Source organism: Rhinolophus sinicus, chromosome 18 (genome assembly GCF_057876585.1).
Source record: "Rhinolophus sinicus isolate RSI-liver-muscle chromosome 18, RSI-T2T, whole genome shotgun sequence".
Classification (NCBI taxonomy): Eukaryota; Metazoa; Chordata; class Mammalia; order Chiroptera; family Rhinolophidae; genus Rhinolophus; species Rhinolophus sinicus.
In genome coordinates, this window is record NC_142518.1 from 117,938,748 (window position 1) to 117,959,346 (window position 20,599).

A 20,599-nucleotide genomic window follows, 5' to 3' on the forward strand; every position below is an offset into this window, starting at 1 on the left:
GGGCCGCCGGAAAGGAAGCCCCCAGGGAGGCGCCGGGGAGGGAAGCGGTGTGAGGCCTCGGGGTGGAGCGCGGTGTGGGCAAGGGCAGCCCGGAGGGAGCCGGTGGGGCCGCGCGTTGGCTGCCTAAGGACAGGACTCGCACACTCGGCGGGAATTCACGCTGACCGTCGGCACGCGGTGTGCTCCTCCGGATGCAGCGCAGGTAGGTGAGCGTGCTCAGGGGTCACCGCCACGCTCAAGGCCGGGTGTTGAGGCCACCGCGACCGGTGGCCTGTGCCGGTGAGTTCAGCTCTCTGGACGGTGTTTGCAGAGCTCTCATCTCCGCGGTTTCTGTGAGGCAGTGTGAGAATTGAACAGCTTGTAAAACTACCGGGGCAGCCTCTCGCACAAAGCCGGCAGAGGCGACCTATCCTGGAAGCCGGCCTGGAAGGCGTTTCTTGACCAGCGGCTCCGAGAATGGCAGTTCCAGGTCAGCCTGGGGCTCCGCGGGGCTCTCGGGCTGTTTGAGACGGCCCACCGGTCTCCCTCGGACGAAGCCGTTTTGCCCAACCAATGTAAACACCACGCTGGAGGGTGCTTTAGATCTGTAAAGAGAATGTAAGAGAATTGTGGGATGGCTGCTGGCTTCCCAGGCGGCTTTATCTGACACCCAGAAGGAACCCACTTGGGCTGTTCACTAACAGCTAACCCAAGGCCGCCTCACAGGTGCGCTCGCCAGGAGGGTGAGTTTATGAAGTCAGGACCTGAATCCATCTGGGCTGTATGTACAGCCCAGACTTGGCACCTTTGTGTCTAAAGTGACCAGTAAAAAGGCTTTGATGAAGTTCACAGTAGGCTGCTTTTAAAGCCAAAACAGAAGGTACTGAGAGGGTAGCTCATACTACCTTTGTCTGACCCCCTTTGCAAGACTGTCCAACAAACATACTTTCGTGAGAGGTCGAGACACAGGCCCCTGAGAAAAGCTGTTTTGTGCAGCTGGTGCCAGGTTGTCCCCTGAAAGCTATCACATGGCACTGTGAAAGGTCCTTTTACAGCAGGACACAAGACCACAGGGCTGTCTCTATACCTGACATCGCCACCCTCACCGCCTTTTAAAAAAGCCTTCCGTGATCAATAACAGGCATTTTAAGGACAATACCTATCGAGCTCTAGGAGACTGACTTTAAAGTGAGAGTGTAAGACCACTCAGACTTTTTTATGTCCTGTAATTAGGTGGACCATAGGTCTCGATTTGCCTGGAGTAACCTGTTTGACTTGTCCAGTCATTAAATACTATATAGAATCATAATTGAGAGCAGAACTTATTTTATATTAATATTTCTGCCTAAGGACTGGCCTGCCATCCATATATAATGCCCAGGTTAGTGCCACCAATGGCATCAAGTATGATGGGTTCCCTTCTGAATAGTTTTTATGTATCTCTAGGTTTCTTCCTGAGAAGTTAAGCTCTCATGCGTTCAATAACCTTAGTTAAGTGCCTACTGTGAACGACACTGCTTGTAACAGGTTCTCAGAAAATGGAGAGAAATGAGACATGTTCTTGCCCTGGTATTTGAGAGACAGACATGTAAGCCCATATTTGTGGTAGGCTCCACATAGGGGATCATTAAGGTGGGCCCTAAAGGTTGGATAGGAGTTTGCCAGAGAGGAGGGACATGGGAGGCATTCCAGAGAAGAACCACACGTTCCTCTCTGAACAAATACTCATCACACTGCATACCTGGTATTGGGCCAGACCCTGAAGATACAGAGGTGACCCCAGACAGATGGGGGCCCTGCCCTCACAAAGTTTATGCCTAACAGAGAAGGCCTCTGTTGAAGAACCATCATAGATGAGGTGTGTGTTACAAAGGACAAGTACAGGAAGCTGTGGGAACTTACAGGGGACCAAGTGTATGTGTATATGTGTAGTCTCTCTCTCTCTCTCTCTCTCTCTCTCTCTCTCTCTCTCTCTCTCTCTCTCTATATATATATATATATATATATATATATATATATATATAATATTTATTTATTTTTATTATTTTTTTAAAATAAAATCTCACTGGTTGACTTTTTGGCCGCTGGATGTCATCACAGATCTAGCTTGCCCCCGTTTTATTTTATAAAAATTCCCAGCTGTGTGTATTCAGGTGCACATCATACTGTTTTGCTGTAACATTTTCTTTCCTCTTCCACCAGCACCCATCAGACTGAGCTGGCAGGAAAAGTCTCTCTCCGGGACGCCCTGAGGGCACTCCTGCCCCGCACTAAAGAAGAAATGAAGCTGGACCTCAGCGAGAGAGTGGACAGGAGTGTAGTGACGCTGCTGAAGCAAGCCACCGACCTCTTCTATGGGGGCAGGGTGAGCGAGTGTCTGGAGGCCAGCGAGGCCATCTGTGACTACTCCTGGGAGAAGCTCAACACCGGAGCCTGGCAGGAGGTGGACAAAGACTGGCGTCGGGTTTACACCTTTGGCTGCCTTCTGAAAGTCCTGTGTCTGTGTGCGGCTCCTGGGGAGGCTGCCCCTGTGCTCGCCGCCCTGAAAGTCTGTGACATGGGCCTGCTGATGGGGGCGGCCATCCTTGAGGACATCCTCATTAAAGTTGCTGCCATCCTACAGAAGTACCTCTCTGGGAAAAGGCCCGGCCCAGCCCCAGCCCAGGAGCAGCACAGCATAAAGGTGGGTTGGCAGTGGCCACACCTGACACCACCCCACAGCCCTGTCTTCCTAGAGGTGACAAGTGAGTTCTCCCTTGGGTGAGGCCTCAGCGTGCTGACCTGTCTGGGTAAAAACAGCATCTTCTGTTGGCATGGAAATGAGTAGTTCCATCTGTTTTGATCCACATTTTTCCTTCCAGCGTCTGCAGCAGCAGCACCTTTCTGGAGAGAGGGTGGAAGCTTTGTGGCTTGAGAGAAACAGCCCAAGGGGAGTGTGCAGGTGATTGCTGCAGCCAGCTAGCCCATCTCATGCAGTTTTCCTTGGCCAGCTGGTCAGTCCTCCCTTTCGATCCCGGCACGCGTCCCTCCTGGTATTTAAGCACACGTGCCAAAGGACAGTACCCTAAGACACTGAGCATGGCTCACTGAGAAGGCACACGTCCACGGCTAACACACAGGCCTCACGCTAGCTCACATCTGTTCATGAGGAGGAAATAGGTCTATCAAACGTGGGTAAATGTGTGACCTACTCTCTAATGTAAGAAAATGCAAAAAGAGCGAGGCAACCATTCTTGGCTATGAAATTATCTATCAACCTTTTATATAATGCCTTGGAGCTAAGGACACGGTGTGTTGGTTGACCTTCCAGAGGGCAGGGCAAACGTAGATCAAAGGACAGATGCCTGTGCCCTTCCCCAGGCTATGCTTTCCTGAGGGCACATGGATGTGACTAGGCCCAGGGTGCTGCCCGTGGGGTGGTTGGTGTTGGGCAGTGCAGGTAGCTGAAGGGCTGAGAGCTCAGGCTCTGGAGCCAGGATGCTGAGTTCAGGTTCCCATGTTGCCATCACTGCCTGTGAGCCCCTCTGTGCCCCCTCTGTTCCCCTGGCTGCAGGAGGGTGTTTGCTCAGCAGCTTGATTGATCACCAGCAGTGGCCCAGGTGTGCCAGGCGCTGAAGTGACAGTGCAGGAGGGCCCAGACCGTCACCCTGGAGCTTCCAGTCTAGTGAGGCTGCAAAAATATGTATTCTCGGGTGGTAGGAACGGTGGGGGAGACAGCTTCACGTAGGGTAGTCTCTGATGAGGGGTCGTGACAGAAGGGAACAGGCAGGTACGCCGCCAGGTGCACTGCCTGCCACTGCCGCAGCTGCGAACACTGAGAACCAGTTTGGGTCCCAGCAGTGGGGCTGCGGGAGCTGACCCAGGCCAGTCGGTCAGACTGGATACTTTTCCTGTGAGCTCTGATCTCCCGGTAGTTCAACAGAAGGGAAACAAGCCCAGAAACAGCAGCTTGTGCAGGTCCCTCAGCTGGGAGTTGGCTGAGTAACTCAGAGTGCAGCAGGCAACTGTTTGACATAAGTTGCTGGATGGAAGAGGCGGAGTTGCCAACTCTTTGTCACTGTCACTACCCGTGGGTCAGGGATGTGTCTGGAAAGGTGTGAAAGGAACACACGGTCATGACAAAAAATGTTCTGTTAGATGGTGGGGTTTGGAAGGAAGTTTTCTTCTCTTGCAGAATTTCTATGCAGCAGCATATTATTTTGTAATTTAAGAAATATGATAAGTGAACTGGTCAAAGAAAAAGCATCTTGCTGTCAGGAGAAGCAAGCAGTGGTAGTAGCCACAGTAGTAACAACCATGCTAACTAACTATAATGGGAGTAACGACACCCTCGGCTCGCCTAGCACTGACGCTAATGCCTTCAATTCTGTCTGCAGTGCTTGCCATCTTCTCATTTTGTTTTTGAACAGAAAGCCAGGAAAGAACACGTTTCTGTTCCAGACATGAGTTCAGAAAGAGCGGTCCCCCGGCTTCACTGCCCATCCCTGCAGTATTTCAGGGAGCATCATTTGGTTCCAGAGAGACCTGTGATCTTGGAAGGTGTGGCCAACCATTGGCCGTGCATGAAGAAGTGGAGGTGGGTGGCTGCTGAGGGCCACGAGGCTCACCTTCTCATCTTAGTGTCCCCAAAGGCTCCCTGCACCGCTTGTCCCATCATCCCCAAGTAAACACAGTGATATGTAAAAACGTCACTGCCATCCCTGGGAGGGTTCCAGCGGTGGCCCAGTAGCATGTCTTAAGCAACTTTGCTGGGTCTCCAGGAGTCTGGAGTTTCTTGTCCCCAAGGCTTACCAGTGGGACTAATAGACAGCCGCCTTCCCCTCCGTGGGCGTCTGGGCCCTCGGGGTGCTGTCCTCAAACAGGGAGGTCAGGATGGGCAGCTGGCGAGTGGCCACAGTGCTATGGCTGTGCGGTGTCGAAGGAGGGTGGCTGAGTTGGCCTGTCCTGTGGTGGTTTTGGGGAGGGGTGGTTCCCATTGACACTGACCACAAGAGCCGTCCTCCCAGCAAGTGTCCCAGCAGTGTGTGTCACTGCGTGCCAGGTGCCAAGACAGGCGCTGCCGTGTTTTCTTTGTCTTTATCCTTCCTGGTTCCCATGGGACAGTCATAACCCCCACTTTGCAAATGGGAAACAAGGGCTCAGATGGGTTCACTTGCCGAGGACCCCCTGGTCAGTGCCAGGCCACCAGAGTCCAAACCCCAGGCACCTCACCATCACTCTACTGTCAGCCATTTACTGAGCTTAGTGACAGGCGCGCAAAGACACAATTGGATGGCTCTTGGCAAGCAGGAAGGAGAGCCACCAATGAGAACTGGCAGCTCTGTCACTGCTTGCGAAGTGCACAGCACCAGGTGGGCAGGTGACCACCTAGTGATGAGTGGGGACCAATGTGATGCACGTTGACCACAGGGTCCCGCAAGCGTGAGCAGTAGTGGTGACAGTGACGACCCGTGTTTTCTAACAGTGTGCAGTATATCCAGGAAATCGCTGGCTGCCGCACCGTCCCCGTGGAACTTGGCTCCAGGTACACAGACGAGGAGTGGTCCCAGAGACTGATGACAGTCAGTGAGTTCATCAGCAAGTACATCCTGGGTGAGGTACGTCCCTGCATCCTATCTCCTGACACTCAAGGTGACAACACCCGTTTGGGCACAGAACCATGCGTTGTCGCACTGGAGGGTTTTGGAGAGGTCAGTCTTTTGGTCGGCAGGCTGGCCAGAGTGAGGAGGGCAGGCTGCTGGGCAGGCAGGTTAGACCCATTCCAAATACCTTTTTGTCGTATATTTCCATGGTTTTGAGTGGATTCTGAGATTGTGCCCCCATCATCACTGTGTCATGCTGCGCATTTTCATGACTCCAGAAGGAACTTCATCCTAGTTACTAGCCATCCCCATCCCCATGGCCGCCCGCCCCAGGCAACCACTGACCTGTTTCCTATCTGTGGATGGGCCTGTCTGGACATGTCATATGAATGGAGTCACACACTGTGGCCTCCTGTGTCTGGCTTCTCACTGAGCGTCATGTGCTGAGGTCCATCCACGTTGTAGTGGGTGCTAGGACTTGGACCTTTCACGGCCGAATGACACTGCCATGTGTGCACGGCACGTTTTGCTTACCGTGCAACAGTGGATGGCCACCTGAGCGTGTGCACGCCTGGCGACTGAGACTAGTGCTGCTGTGGACATTCTTGTACGAGATTCCACGTGGACACGTCCTTGTATCCTGGGTGTACACTCGTGGTGCAACTGTGAGTCGCATATCACTGCGCCCAGCCTTCTGCGGCTCCAGGCTGTTCCCACAGCACCTGCAGCATTCTGTCACTTCAGAGAGTCAGCATTCCGGGCAGGCGTTCTTCCTGTCCCAGCCGCGGGGGCAGAGGTTGCAGGTTATCTGCCTGGACCATCCCTGTTGGCTGGGAAGGAGGGGAGCCTGTGAGTGGGTGCATAGACCCGCATCTGTGAGACTTCAGCACTAGGAAAGCTTTGCATGTCTTCCACGCCCCTCGCGGCCCACTCCCCAGGCAGCCGCAGGCGCAGACACAGTACAGCTCTCATGGGACTGGTTATGCATCCAGGCCGGTAACCATGGGGGCTAACCACTTCTTCCACTGGCCTTTTCAGTATTGTAGCTGAACTTCTGAGGGACCACCCAGAGTGCCCCCCTCCTCATCACCCTCCTAAATGTACATCCTCCTCCATCGGTGCTCACGGTCGTCTTTCCTGCTTCTCCTGCATTCCTCCCCTGCCCCCATCTGCTCAGTTCTGTCACCTGCAGGCCTGGACAAGGGGGCCGTGGACTAGAGGCACACCATGCTGCCATGTCCACCTCTGCTTGTCGGTGAACCTGCTGGCAAGCACTATGCCAACTCCCTCTGCTGGGGAGAAGCCTAGTGCCCAGAGAAAGGCCTCAGCAAGGGCAGTGTGCATTCTGGGCAGAAGGGGCTTCAGATTCAGACAAAGAAGCACTGAGGCTACACTGGCCTTTGTTGGCTGTGTGTTCTGAGCTGCTTACTTACCCTCTCGGGTCCTTAGAGCTCTGACTTTTGATAGGTTAGAGTTGGTTGTGGTTAGTCGGAGGTTACTAGCACCGACTTCACAGAGCCCTTGCAAGAGTAAAACACATGAAACTGTAAGCACCGTGTGCTCAGCAGCACTCAGTCACCATCACAGGTTGTGTCCTCTGCACCAGGATGTCTGGGACGGCTGCGGTCATGTCACATCTGGCCCTGCCCAGTGCTTAGCACAGGGTCGGGCATTTTTGTAAACTCTCAATAATATTTGTCGGAAAGAGGAACGATGGAGGAGGCAGTGGAAAGACAGAGTCTCGGGGAATCCTGCAGGAACCTTCCTTATGTCAACACTTTCAGCCTTGGAGCCCTTAGGCCAAAGCTGACTCCCCAGCGTCCCTCCACTGCACCCCAACTGAGCCTTACAGGAGGGGCTAGGGCAAGACCATGTGGAGGGTGTCATTAGCACTAACGGGCTTTCTGTTTTGCCACTGTTTTTTCTCTGGTGGATTAGCCAAAGGACATCGGTTACCTGGCCCAGCACCAGCTCTTTGACCAGGTAAGTCTGATACCATACTTCTCTGTCCTCCACCCTCTACCCTCCCCTCCCTTCCTCCTGGGCTCTGACCCCAAAGGGCAAGAAAGGCTGTAGCAGCCTCGTTCACCCACTGGCCTACTCCCTGCGCTGAGCAGGGAGGCGCCCTGAGCATTGCCAGTGGTCACCTGGAGAGCAGGTGAGGCCACCAGATGGCTCAGTGGGTTGGAGTGCGTCCTCTCAACCACAAGGTTGCCAGTTCGACTCCCGCAAGGGATGGTGAGCTGCGCCCCCTGCAATTAACAACTTCAACTGGACCTGGAGCAGAGCTACGCCCTCCACAACTAAGATTGAAAGGACAACAACTTGACTTGGAAAAGTCCCCGAAGTACACACTGTTCCCCAATAAAGTCCTGTTCCCCTTCCCCAATAAAATCTGTTAAAAAAAAAAATCCAGAACGGAAACATATAACGTAATAAAAGAAGAAACAGAGGGAGAAATCATAGGATACCACCACACACAAATAACAGACAACAAAAAGGCAAAGAAACAATGGAGACACAGTCTTACCAGAAAACTAAAGATACAATGATAGGAAATCCTCACATATCAATGATCACCCTAAATGTAAATGAACTGAACTCACCAATAAAAAGTCACAGAGTTATCAGATTGGATCAAAAAACTAAACCCAGCCGTATGCTGTCTCCAAGAGACACATCTCAGCTACAAGGACAAACACAGACTCAAAGTCAAAGGGTAGAAATTGACACTCCAAGCAAATGGTATCCAGAGAAAATCAGCTGTAGCGATACTGGTATCAGATGAAACAGACTTCTGGATAAAAAGGGTAACGAAACAAAGATGGACATTTCATAATGATAAAGGGGAGTATACAACAAGAAGACAAAATAGTCATCAATATTTATGCCCTCAATTAGGGAGCACCGAAATATACCAAGCAACTACTAACAGAACTAAAGGAAGAAATTAACCAAAACACAATAACAGTAGGGAACCTAAATACATCATTGACAGCTATGGATAGATCATCCAAACAGAAAATAAAGAAAGAAATAGCAGCCCTAAATGACACATTAGATGAAATGGACATAATTGACATATATAGAGCACTTCATCGTAAAACATCAGACTATACATTTTTATACAAAAAAAAAACCTACAGACCAATATCTCTGATGAATAGAGATGCAAAAATCCTAAACAAAATTCTAGCATATTGAATGCAACAGTGCATTAAAAGGATTAGTCATCACGACCAACTGGGGTTCATCCCAGGGGCACAAACCCATCAATGTGATACATCACATAAACAAAATAAAGGACAAAAATCATAGGGGACAGGAGAGCTCCAGAAGCGGGTTAACGGGGTCTAATATATGGTCATGGAAATAGAACTGACTCTGGGTCAGTGAACACAGAATGTGAGATATAATGTATTACAGAATTGTACACCTGAAATCTATGTAACTTTACTGTCAACCCAATAATTTAAAAAAAAAACAAAAACGGAAACAACAACAAAAAATTTGTGGGACATGGAAACCGGGAACTGAAATTACAGCTTTTCCTTGGTAACATATTTTTACATTCCTGTGTCCCAGCACGTGGACAGTTATGTTGTCACATGGGAGGACTGCATGTATGTGGCCCTTCCGTCAGACAGATGAATTCTGGGCTGGTGAGTCCCACAAGCATGGCCTAACCTTCCACATCTGCTCTGACACCCACAGATCCCAGAGCTGAAGCAGGACATCAGCGTCCCCGACTACTGTTGCCTCGGTGACGGGGAGGACGAGGACATCACCATCAATGCCTGGTTTGGGCCCCCAGGCACTGTGTCCCCACTTCACCAGGACCCCCAGCAGAACTTCCTAGCTCAGGTTGGAGTCACAGCAGAGCACACCCCCTCCCCATCGGGCTGGGTGTCAGGACAGGATGCAGTGAGTGCCCACCTTCAGACCCGTCTCCCTGTGAGGCTGGCTCCTCAGTCACTGTGGGGCTGTCCTGGGACTCGGATGAGGGAGGGGCACCTTGTAAAGCCACCTGGCTTTTCCTAAGCAGAGGGTTTACAACTGAGAGCAAGCTTCCAGCCAAGCAAACCAATCCACAGAGGCAGATTGCCCAAGGGGATACTGGCTCCATCACCTGTCAGCTTTGTGAACCCAGGCAACCCATGTCCTTGCCTGTCACGGGCTGATGACAAACCACTTCTGAGGGTGGCTGCCACAGCCCAGTGCTTAATTGCTGTTGGCTACAGGAGCAAATTTATGGACGTGTGATGTGTCTGGAGAACGCACTGGAACCCCAGGTGCGTGTGGTGGTGATAGGCCAATGGGGTGCAGCACACCGCATGCGGAATAACACGTGGAGGGGGGGCAGTGGGCGATGAGGCCACCAATCGGCCGACCGACCAACGGGGTCACTGTCTTCCCAGGTGATCGGGAGGAAGTACATCCGGCTGTACTCTCCGCGGGAGTCAGAGGCCTTATACCCTCATAGTACGCACCTTCTTCACAACACGAGCCAGGTGGGTAGGCGGGACCCAGGGTGGCATCGCAGCTTCCCTCCCAACCTACCTGGGTCCGTGTGGAGACCGGACAGGTGAGCCCTGTGCCCTCTCCAGGTCGACGTGGAGAGCCCTGACTTGGAGCGGTTCCCCAGGTTTGCTGAGGCCCCGTTCCTGTCCTGCGTGCTGTGTCCTGGAGAGGTCCTGTTCATACCAGCGAAGTGCTGGCACTACGTGCGCGCCCTGGACTTGAGCTTCTCGGTCAGCTTCTGGTGGTCATAGCCCTAGGTGTCCTGTGGCCTGCAGTGCTGGAGCATCTGCAGCAGCCTGGGCTGCGGTTGGCCCTGGTGTTGAGGCACGTGTTCCTGTCACCACAGAGGGTTCTAGACCTTGGACATTGCCACTATCTTAACCATAGTGATCATCATACTTCTTTTTCACGGCCACACTGCCATCTCTGGAGACAGTGTGGCCGTGGTCACAGGAGGGTCCCTATCGTCCCCTGGACAGCTGACCTCTGCTGCGCAGCTTTCTGTGGTCTGTGCGGAGGCGTCACCCGCCAGCACAGGACTGTATGGATCTTCTGAGCTTGTTCCTAAAGCAAGAAAAGCACTGCAGCACCTAGAAGCCCCCTCGCGCCCCACAATCTCCAGCCCCCAGGGGCCACTGCTCTCGAGAGAGGCTCAGGCTTCAGGATTCCCATAAGCGTGTTTCTTTTGACCTCTAAGTCTCTCCCCAGACGGAAGACGGGCGTGTCCCAAAAGCTGGCACTTCAACTACCCCAGTGACATTTCTGCAGTGTTGTCTCGGTTGGACAACACTCATCACACCAGTGACCAGTAGGAAAAGCGTAACCTGTTCCAAACCTATCGTAAAGGAGATTTTAAAGCTAATAAACCTCAAGAAAGTGTTTACCGCTTCACTACACACTGTATTCTGGGAATGCTAGAAGCACTTCTGGTCACCGGGTGTGTGGGGCGCAGGGGTGTCCACAACAAGCAACTGTGTGAAACTAGCTGGGTGACCTATAATTTACCTCAACTCCGACACCACCTGGAGACAGTGTCAGTCCCACAGGACTGCTGTGACAACAGGATGTCCACAGGGAGCAGTCACCATTCTAGCGGCTGGTGGGAGCCTTGCGATGGTCACACAGAGGAGGGTCTGGAACGACACACAGGAACTGCCAAGGAGGCGGAGAGAGGGCCTGGAGGTAGAGACAGCCCCAGGGTGGAATGGGAGGTGGCACAGGAAGAGTCCAGGCTGCCCAGCTCAGACTAGTTTAAGCAAAGAGCCAGGCAGACCCATGGGCTCAGTGCGAAAGGTGCTGCAGGGGAGCCCAGGCTTCCCTCCTGTTGGCGTGGCCATGGTTCCTTCTTTCCCCTTGTACAGCTTGGCCTTCTCCCTGGGGGAGAGTGGCCCAGCAGGTAAGCTGTCCTCGATGTTCCCATCTGCAGTCCACTCCCACTGTGGCACCAGCATCCAGTATTCAGAGAGCCCCTGCCTCAGCTTCAGCCATGTGCGAACACCACGGGGACCGTCCCACCCCATTCCCCGCCAGCATCCAGATCAGAAGCTGTGTGCTGCTAAGTGAATATGGGGTAGGCATGGGCGGCCACATCACCACCAGGCAGAAGGAGCTGGAATCCTGGGAGAGACCGCCCTGTTGGACCCCAGCAGAGACACACACGGATGCCTGCTGATGATGCTGGAACCACCAGGTCAAGCCTCTCCTGAAGGAGCCCCTCTGGCCAAGTCCTTCCTTGTTCCAGCCAATTGGGGTTGGCTTTTCTGTCATGACTGATACGGGGCTGGAAAAGTGACAGGGAATTACAATGGGCAAGTATGGTGACCCAGAAAGTGCAGGGAGACGGGGACTGGGAGCTGCAGGTGTTAAGAGTGTGGAGTGCGGGTGGGGGGGGCAGCGAGTGACTCGGGAGGAGCAGGCTGACTGGAAGGGAGGGAGGCTGCATCACTGACTAGTGGAGAAGGGACAGGCCCTGAGATGCACTGGGGGCTCGTCCTTGGCTCGTGACTCATGCACCCACCAGCAGTAGCCAGCAGGGCACACCGGGCTGACCAACATCGTGAGAAGGTCACTGGTGGAAAAGCCTGGACATGTGGGCAGCTTGGAGCTGGTTCAGGGTAAGGGGGGTAAGGGGTGAGGAGCTGGTGTGGGGGAGGGACCCAGCCCAGGGCAGCAGCGGTGGGGCTGAGGGCCATCTGAGAGGTGTACCACACGTGTGGTAACAGGTGTGAGGAAGGTGGCCAGTAAGGAAAAGGTATGTAGGCCAACTCCTGGCTGGGGCCCCTGATGGGCAGGGCTGCCCTTGACCAAGCAGGGACAGGAGGGCCCAGTAAGGAGAGCACAGCGCCAGCCCATCTTGCCAGCTTCAACCCATTCAGGCCAGTTGCATCATGGGCCAGAAAAGGGTTCAGTCTGTGGCAAGTTGGAGAGGTCAAGGCCAAGGCTTGCTCAAGTCAGCTCCGTCTGGCCACTGTTGGTGGGACAAGCAACCAAGGCTGGAGACTGAAGGCAAAGCCATGCCAATCAAGGACAGTGAGCCGCCCTGGCTGGGACTGGACAGATGCAGGCGCTCTAGTACCGGTTCCGTGACCAGTGTCCTCCAGGAAAGGGAAACATCCATAACATGAACCCCAACCAGATGAGCTCAGGACAGACGGCACAGGACAGACAGGTGCAGGACAGATGTCACAGGACAGGTGGCGCAAGAGAGACGGGCACAGGACAGACAGCGCAGGACAGATGGCGCAGGGCACAGATGGGGAGCTGCAGTGAGTCCTCAGTGAGTTTTATTTCGTCCTGCTAGTAAGGAGGTGCTTCCTGAGACATGGACGTGGACGCCCGTCTTCCTCACGGGCTGTGGCAGCGCCAGCTAGTGCTGCCTGGACCGCGAGGGCTTTTTGCTCGGCTTAGAGACGGCAGCCTCCCGGTGCTTCTCAGGGTCAAAGACTTCTGCACAGAGAAGAGGCCGGGGGCACTGAATGGCAGGGTTGGCTGCACTGACCACAGCTTGTGCCACAGTTGCATTCCAGTGCCAAGCATCCTTTTCTATGTCCCTAACTCCTCACTGACCCCCATGCCCAGCCTGCAAGGAAAGGAGGGGCCTGACCTGAGGGAGCTGTGACAGGGCCTACGCAACCCCGACAGTGGCCCGGGAGAAAGCCTGGTGGCCCCCACGTCCCACCCGGCACAGACGCTTTGGGCACGTGGGGCTCGGGTACTGTGCTCAGTCCTGCCAGCTGGCTCCGCCCACAGTCCCGGAGCTCCGGCGAGGGCCTTGGGGACACCAACCTGGTATCTCGTGGGGCCAGTAGTCATTACAGTTGGGGCAGCGCGGCTCTGAACTGGATTGGAAGTACTTGGCCACACAAGGCAAATGCATCCTGATGCCACAGGTGTCACAGCTTTGACCCTGGAACAAGAAAGGTGCTCAGAGCCGTCCAGAACCTGTCCAGCATTTGGTGTATGTTTGTCTTCCAGGCCACAGATTAACAATGAAAATAACCCCAAGCCCTTAGTCCAGGTGTCATAAACAACTCGGACAAACGAACGCGGGTGGAAGAAGCTCAAGACTCAAGGCCATAGCACAGCAGTGGTCACTGGCCGGCCCAGCATAGTGGCAAGGCCAGCCTGAAACTTGGACAGGTGAGAGGAGGGCCACAACTTTCAGAATGCACCTGGGCAATGTGGTCCCAAAGTCTGAAAACCATTGCAGTTTGTCCCAGGAACTCAGCCAAAGGATGGGTCACCAGGCATCAAGGCTGTAGGTGCAGACCGGATGGAGAGCAGTTGGGGACAGTCAGTAAGCGTTACAGAGAAGGAAACTGAATGCCCCACAATGCCACAGTGGCCAGCACACAGCTGCCGAAGGAGCAGGGTCAGCCTGGGGAGAAAGATCTCCTCTCCTGGGCCGAGGGGCTGCAGCAGGGTGGTAAGGGGTGGCGGGGGGGGGGGGCTGCACTGGGTGGTCCAGGGCTGCAGCAGGGACGACTCACATGTTACCTGGATGAGAAGGCTGTGGCATATGTTGCAGACCTTCATGGCGTCAGGGTGCGTCTCCCGGATGTACTGCTCCATCTCCAGGATGGCCCGGCTGTGCAGGGTGAAGTCCCCCTCCTTCTGCAGGGACACAGTGGGAGCCACAAACTCAGGCCACTGTCACGCCAGACCCTTCCCTGCTCGATCCCATCCCCTCTGCCATCCCACTGCCCAAGGCCCAGAGAGGTGCATTGGCCTGGCCGCCCCAGCCAGCTAGTGTGCATGCTGGCCCCTCAGAGAGCCTCCAGCAGGGGACTTGGGCAAAGACATGAAAGGAAATGGAGGAGCAGAGAGGATAGGACCCTGGGCCCAAAGCTCAAGTCCAGCAGACCCCAGAGGCGCGTCATTGCCCCCATCACCCAGCTTCTCTGAGCAGCAAAGGCCTGGGGCACAGGGCGAGCCCGCCGATAAAGGTGGGCACACACCAATTCAACTGTTACGTGCTCCTGCCAGCGAGAGCTGCACACGTGTGGTGACTCGCAGCCCGGAGCAGGGTGCAGGGGTGTCCTAGTTCTTGCGGCCGAGGTAATGGAGGATTCAAAGTGTTTATGAAAATCCGTCTCTCTTGTATCATTTTTTGGTAACTTTTAAATGAATTCTAACCCTCTAGAACGGCACCCACCTGCCCAGTGACCCGTCCAGCGCTCACCGAGTGCCCACAGGTGCGACAAGTTATACTGTGAGGAAGCGGTGGCCTGAGGACTGAGTGTGGTCAGTTCTGGCCCGAGTAGCCCAAGAACATTCCCGTGTTGCCAAATCCACCCCAGGGAGGAAGAAGAGCTGTGACAAAGCGACGGGTGGGAGCTGCAGTCCCTGACCTGGGGCCTGAACATGGCCTGTCACTTGATAGTGTTCCCAGACCGCGAAGCTGAGAACAGAGCTAAGGGCTCTCCACCATCCCAGGGCAGCTGGGACGACCCAAGGCTGTGACATGCACCAACACGCCCAGAGAGCCTGGCTCTCACGGGGAGCTCCTGCCACCTGTGACCTCTCCACCATCTTCCTCCCTTCAGGAAGTACCTCAGGAAGTGACCACTTCCATTCTGACTGCCAGGGCCAGCCCATCGCCTTAGAGATCAGTAACTCAGAGCACTGACTTGAAAAACCAGACGCACACTCTCGCCGCAAAGGAAGTGAAGAGCGCGTCATCCACAAGCAGCAGCCTCCGGCCGGTCTGCGCGGCCTGACAAGTCCTGCAGACTCAGGGCTCTGGGGGCAGCACCGTTAAGTTTACAGGATTTGAGCCCAGAAACTGGGTGTCCTGTGGAATAGACCAGAACACCTGTCCCGCCCGTCAGTAGAAGCAGACGTGGGGTAACTAGAAGCTCGCGTCCTTTCACGACTATCCACACTCCTCTCCAAACGCTTGTCTGCGCCCCATGGTGACAGCGCTAACCGTGATAACCAAGGCAGTTCCTTTGGGAGCCCAGGGCCAGGCACTTGATACACACCACTTGCCCACCCTTCACCCCGAGGTGGACGCTGCTCCTTCCTTACCGTAGACTCCAGGTTACTGGACCACGTCGGGCCCAGGTCTCATGTTAGGGCTGTGCTGCCCACTGCACTGCTTTGCGGCCTGTGGATCGGGGTTCGGATCCAGGGCCCACAAACCCAGTGCAACCCTGGGCTCTGCCACTGGACACCCCAGGTGACAAGAGGAGGCTTCAAAGCCTCCTCACAGGGCCACCGTGGATACTGAAAGGCTCAGTGGACATCAGCTGGCTATGACATGGCTTTGAAAACACTGTTGGTCCTTCTGAAAGTGAGCCGAGCTGGGGTGAGCATGAGACCAAGTACCTCAATCAGCCACTTGTTTTGGACAAACTTCTGCAGCACGTGCTCAGCGTCCTTCTTCCTCATCTTCTTGCCTTTCAGTTGGTCAACCAGGTTCAGAATATTTGTGGAAGAGGCAAAGCCAGTTTCCGAGTCAACGATCAGTTCCAACTGCGAGAAAGAACATCATGTTTGTCTACTGGCAAACACACACTTTAAGCAATGCTGCCAATCCTGGCAGCGGGTGGGGGAGACACCTGTCACGCCACAGGCACGCTGTGTGCTGTAGGACCCTTCAGGAAGACATGATCACGTAACAAAGGCCATAACATGCTCAGTCCCGACTCAACAGCCATTCCTGTAACACCGTCCCCAGAGAGCCTGAGAAAGCAATGACCCAGGACTGTCCTCAGAGGCTGAGGGTCGGAAGCACTGTCACCGGCCCAGTGCACCCCGGGCTGAGCGCCACCATCCTAGCCAGGTGTCAGCCAGGTGGGCGAGGGCTGAGTCAATAGCTCCGAAGCAAGGCAGGCATAGTAAATGTGCTAATGGAGCAGTGGGCACCTGCTGAAGCCCAGCCTTGGGTTCGAGAGCCTGGCTGGGGATGGGACATGGCCTCCCTTGCCAGCTCCCAGGTGATGCTCCTGCTGCCATCCCATCCCAAAGCACAGTGCATCCCCGGCAGCGAGGCTGCTTTCACTGCACCACACGCCCTAGAGACCCGCCGCTCACGCAGTCAGGGTTCCAACCTGGTCCAGCCTGTTCCCCAGGCAACCACGGCACCCTCCCCACTGATCACAGAGCGGCTGTGCTTTCCAGGGGAGGCCGACGCTCGGCAGCGTCCCCTGCACAGGGCTTTCTCAGGCAGCAATGGTGACCCTGTAACCCTGTAGTTCCCATTTCTAATGATGACGACAACAGTCTCCCGTAGGAAGCTCACTGATGGGGTTTCTCCACTTACAGCCTTTCGAAACAGGTCCAGTTCGTTCTCTGCAAAGTCTGAGGCCATTTTTGAAATGGGAGTCGTTGCGAGATTCACCTAAAAAACCAGTCAGCACGGCGTTCAGGCTCGGCCTCCCTGTCACTTACTGCACTTGTTGGCGCCCCCCTCCCGCCCACCTGTCAATCCCTGAGCACCTGTGTCCGGTCACTGTGGGCGGCGGGGGTGCATTTGTAACCAGTCTTACGTTACAGACTTAAATCTTCAGCTCAGACAACACATCTAATTCTCAGAGATTTGAGAACCCCTAAAGTTGCACAATATTTCCCAAACTCAGATAAATCTGGGAAAAGTGTGTGCATGCTGATGGAGCTTCACGGACACAGAGCACTAGAAGTCAGGCCGGGAAGAAACCAGATTGACCGTTTCAGTCGGCATCTCTGTGGTGAGTTGACTCTGCAGCCCTTTTTCCCCAGAACAGAGTTTGGGAACCCTGGGCTGGAGCCCCTCGGTGCGGCCTGACTGGTAGGAGTCGCTTTGATCGGCCTAAGGCAGCTCCCCTGCCAAGGACGGGGCTTGTCAGCTTCTCCCCCTCTGTGTACCCTCCCTCGCTACCTGGGAGGGAGGATCTGAGGCCCCAAGTGTGTCTCCATCCTTCTGCCCACACATTTTCTTTCCCCAGATGTGTCTTGTTCCAAATGAAAAGCATTTCACCCCTTGGACCCTAACATTGCACATTTGTAGAGAACTGTCATCCAAACAAAGCCAAGTGCGAGCTGCCAGGCCTGGGTGGGGGCTCCGTGGGGCGGTGAGGGCCAGAGTTCAGGCGCGGCTTCCGATCGCCTGACCCAGGAAGGGCAGAGGGCAGCAGACTGCAGGCCAGGGGCCGTGGCAGCGTGGGAGGGGGGCTGGGTCAGGGCGGCCTGTCCGCTGGGTGTGTCCCTGCTCTCAGAGCCCTCGTCCCAGTCCCCGTTCCTCACAAATGCCACCAGAAGGCTCTGTCTTGGACTTACTAGCGCATAAATGGGTCTCCCGTCATCTTCAGTAACTCCTTTCTTTATCTCAATGTACAAGGACTCCAACACACTGTTAATGTTGCTGATGAAGTCCTCCAGCTTCTCCACCGGAGCGCCGCCTGGAAATAAATAAATGGGGGGGGGGGGGGGGGTAACGCTTCGTCACACCCTGGCGCTGCTGTCTGTCCAGCAGCCTGAACGCGGGACAGCAGAGCCTGTGATGGTGGAGGCCAACACCCCACGGCTTCTTTCTCCCTGGACTGCCCGGACACGAGGATGCTGAGAGGCAGAAAAGTCCCCAGGAGGTGACATCTGAGCCCGCCGTGGTTTGCTGTTCCTGCTGGAGGCCTCAGCCTGCCCCCCTCACAGCCCCCATCCGTGACCTGCAGGGAGCTCCTGCTGACGACCACACGGTCCAGTCCCTTCCCCTCGTCCCAGCTCCAGCGCAAGCCTGTCTGTCCCTGCAGGTCCTCACACACGGCAGGTGTATCTTCTTTCCCTCTTCCCGTGATCCACACCAGATGCTCACTAGACACCCACAGGCCGGTGTCCTGGGCCCAGAGTGCAACACTGAGGACCAGCAGCCACGGGCACAGATGGTAGGTCGCACTGTGCGGCCGCGCGCTTCTCACACAGCCCTGAGGCAGGATGCTCCTCCTGGAAGCATCGCACCAGTCCCACAGCATGGCTGCAGCCACCCGCCCGCCCACTCGCTGCCCCTGGCAACAGGAGGTGTAGACCACAGGGGACGCCACCACCATCAGTCCATCAGAGCCGGGGGGCGGGGGGGGCGCCCAACCCAGCACTGCTGGGGCCGAGACAAGTGGACAGGGGCTGGGGTGAGTGAGTGGACAGCCAATGAGCCTGGGAACAGAGGAGGGCCGAAGAGGCTATATTAGAAAGAGCAGAGGGCACAGGGCCCTGGGGCGGGAGAGTGTGTGAGCTCCCTCCTTTGGGTCAGGGGGAGCCTTTCAGAGTTGGTGGCAGAGGATCAAGGTCACCTTTTGTCTTAGTACCTTCTGTATTGTGATACTTTTTTATTTCAAAAGATTTGTGGCTTAGAAAGCCACTCTAAGGAAAAAATAACAGCCAAAAAACAGAAATATGATACCATTTATGTTAAAAACAATAAAACCAATGAAACGATAATGCAAGAATGAGGCCTGGCAGGTAAGTCACCAAGCTGAAGACCAAGGGGGTCACTCCAGGGCACTGGAACTGTGTGTATGTTTGACTTCTTACAGAGAAAGGTATTTCTGACTCCTTGCATACAGAAAGATTATTCAAGTTTAAATGGAAGATCATGTTGGCAACGGTGGAAGGCACAGCCATTAGGCCACGTATAGGAGACAGACAAGAACAGTGACAGTATGACCATGAAATCGAGCCACAACTGCTGAAAAACCATGATCCAAGGAGTAAGACACCCCCATGTTCCCCACCTCCGCGTCTTCCTTTCCGAAACGCCTCCCTCCTTTTCACTCCTACCTCTGCCTACTGGTTACGGAATCCAACTGAAATGGCACCTTTTCCATGAAAGAGTCTGTGCTTTTCCCTTTCTTCCTATTCCATGCCACGCAAACATCTCTTCGTGGCATGTGGGCCTGGCCACCAGCCTGTGGCCTCGGCCTGCCGGAAACCTTTTCTGCCTGCGAAGCACCCAGTCCTGGGAGCCTTGGGTATTCCGAAAGCACGTCTCACTGACGAGTGACAGGGTTTCCTGTGGGCAGGAACCCCCCGTCCACCCAATGTGACATAGTGGCAGCTCCCACCTCCCTCCGCAAGTGCCAATTCACATCTTCCACTGAAAAGGCCTCCTCTGGGTGTCATTCAGAAAAATGTGCTCTGGGGCACGGGAACATCACTCTGGTACATGGCCCTTTCCAGACGCTTTGTCCACGTGGAGATGACCTCATACCCCCACCCCACCACCTCTGGTTTGTTGTCCAGCCTCCTTTTTCAGGTACATGTTTTCACTGTATTTTCACTTAAGAAAAAAGCGCACTTCCTACTGCTGTCCTCACTGAGTACAGAAAACAGCCATCTGCTCAGTGGCTCACGCTGTCTCCCACCACACAAGCTTGTCGGGGCCCATGGTTCTCCTCACTATTGACCGTTTTTGTGCTTCTCACAGATGCCCTTGAGCCATCGTATCTGTTTTAATCATTACCTGAGGATAAACTTCTCTTCTGTCCTGCAACACTCCTCCAGGGATTTAGCTTTGTGTGGCAGCAGAGGCAGCATATGCCATTGGCCAGCAGCAGGGCACGGGTCCAGCCCAGTCCTACCTGTCCCTTCTGTGGAACCCCACGAGACAACTGTAGTGCTCACCCCATTTTTTGCCTGTGGTATAAGAAGGACACTTGGTCTTTGTCTCTGGTTCCTGGCACAGAACTCTTAAAACCCTTCGAATTTCCTGAGAGATAAGGATGGTACAAGTGTCTTTTGTTTTTGTGAGGCCACTCGTGGCAGGTCCCTAAATAACGTTAGGATTGACTCTATCTCCAGCCCCTCTCCCCTCCCCAGAGTTGGGGGCTGGACGCCAGAAAGACCAAGCCTTGATCAGAAGCTTGGGACTTTCAGCCTCAACGCCCAACCGGGAGAGTAGAGAGGGGAGAGGGGAGAGGAGCTAGAGTTAATCACCAATGGACAATGATTTAATCCATCCAGCATATGTAATGAAGCCTCCAGAAAACCCTCTAAATGATGGGACTTAGAGAGCTTCTGGGAAGGTGAATACACCGAGGTGCTGGGAG

At 54.5% G+C, this 20,599-nt stretch overlaps 2 protein-coding genes across 11 annotated transcripts in view; one reads left to right on the forward strand and one right to left on the reverse strand.

Moving 5' to 3' along the window:
• Nucleotides 1–10,961, forward strand: LOC148754716 (bifunctional peptidase and arginyl-hydroxylase JMJD5-like). 6 transcript variants are annotated; one of them, XM_088794973.1, is made up of 9 exons: nt 1–202; nt 2,182–2,662; nt 4,389–4,555; nt 5,444–5,576; nt 7,500–7,544; nt 9,276–9,425; nt 9,803–9,853; nt 9,980–10,072; nt 10,169–10,961. In XM_088794973.1, the coding sequence occupies exons 1-9, from the start codon at nt 192–194 to the stop codon at nt 10,331–10,333; spliced, it is 1,296 nt and encodes a 431-aa protein (XP_088651099.1). In that variant the 5' UTR covers nt 1–191; the 3' UTR covers nt 10,334–10,961. The 6 variants fall into 6 exon arrangements, with proteins under 6 accessions (XP_088651099.1, XP_088651102.1, XP_088651101.1 ...); XM_088794976.1 differs by having other exon boundaries at nt 10,207–10,961; XM_088794975.1 differs by lacking the exon at nt 9,803–9,853.
• The window catches only part of LOC148754717 (non-structural maintenance of chromosomes element 1 homolog), a 23,036-nt gene continuing 8,019 nt past the window's right edge, over nt 5,583–20,599 (reverse strand). For 2 of the 5 annotated variants that reach the window (XM_088794979.1, XM_088794983.1), the window contains exons 3-8: nt 17,841–17,962; nt 16,849–16,926; nt 15,912–16,058; nt 14,079–14,195; nt 13,368–13,488; nt 12,844–13,028 (exon numbers count right to left, since the gene is read on the reverse strand). In XM_088794979.1, the coding sequence (XP_088651105.1) occupies nt 12,949–13,028; nt 13,368–13,488; nt 14,079–14,195; nt 15,912–16,058; nt 16,849–16,926; nt 17,841–17,962 (665 nt within the window). In that variant the 3' untranslated portion in view covers nt 12,844–12,948. Of the gene's footprint in view, nt 6,392–11,017; nt 11,259–12,843; nt 13,054–13,367; nt 13,489–14,078; nt 14,196–15,911; nt 16,059–16,848; nt 16,927–17,840; nt 17,963–20,599 lie in introns of those variants that run through there. The other 3 variants (XM_088794982.1, XM_088794980.1, XM_088794981.1) reach the window with 3 other exon arrangements.

What these genes read in the sequence shown, in the direction of transcription:
- LOC148754716 (XM_088794973.1), top strand. An exon ending in CCGTGCATGAAGAAGTGGAG is followed by an intron (nt 4,556 to 5,443) that starts GTGGGTGGCTGC and finishes GTTTTCTAACAG; the next exon opens with TGTGCAGTATATCCAGGAAA. An exon ending in AGCACCAGCTCTTTGACCAG is followed by an intron (nt 7,545 to 9,275) that starts GTAAGTCTGATA and finishes TGACACCCACAG; the next exon opens with ATCCCAGAGCTGAAGCAGGA.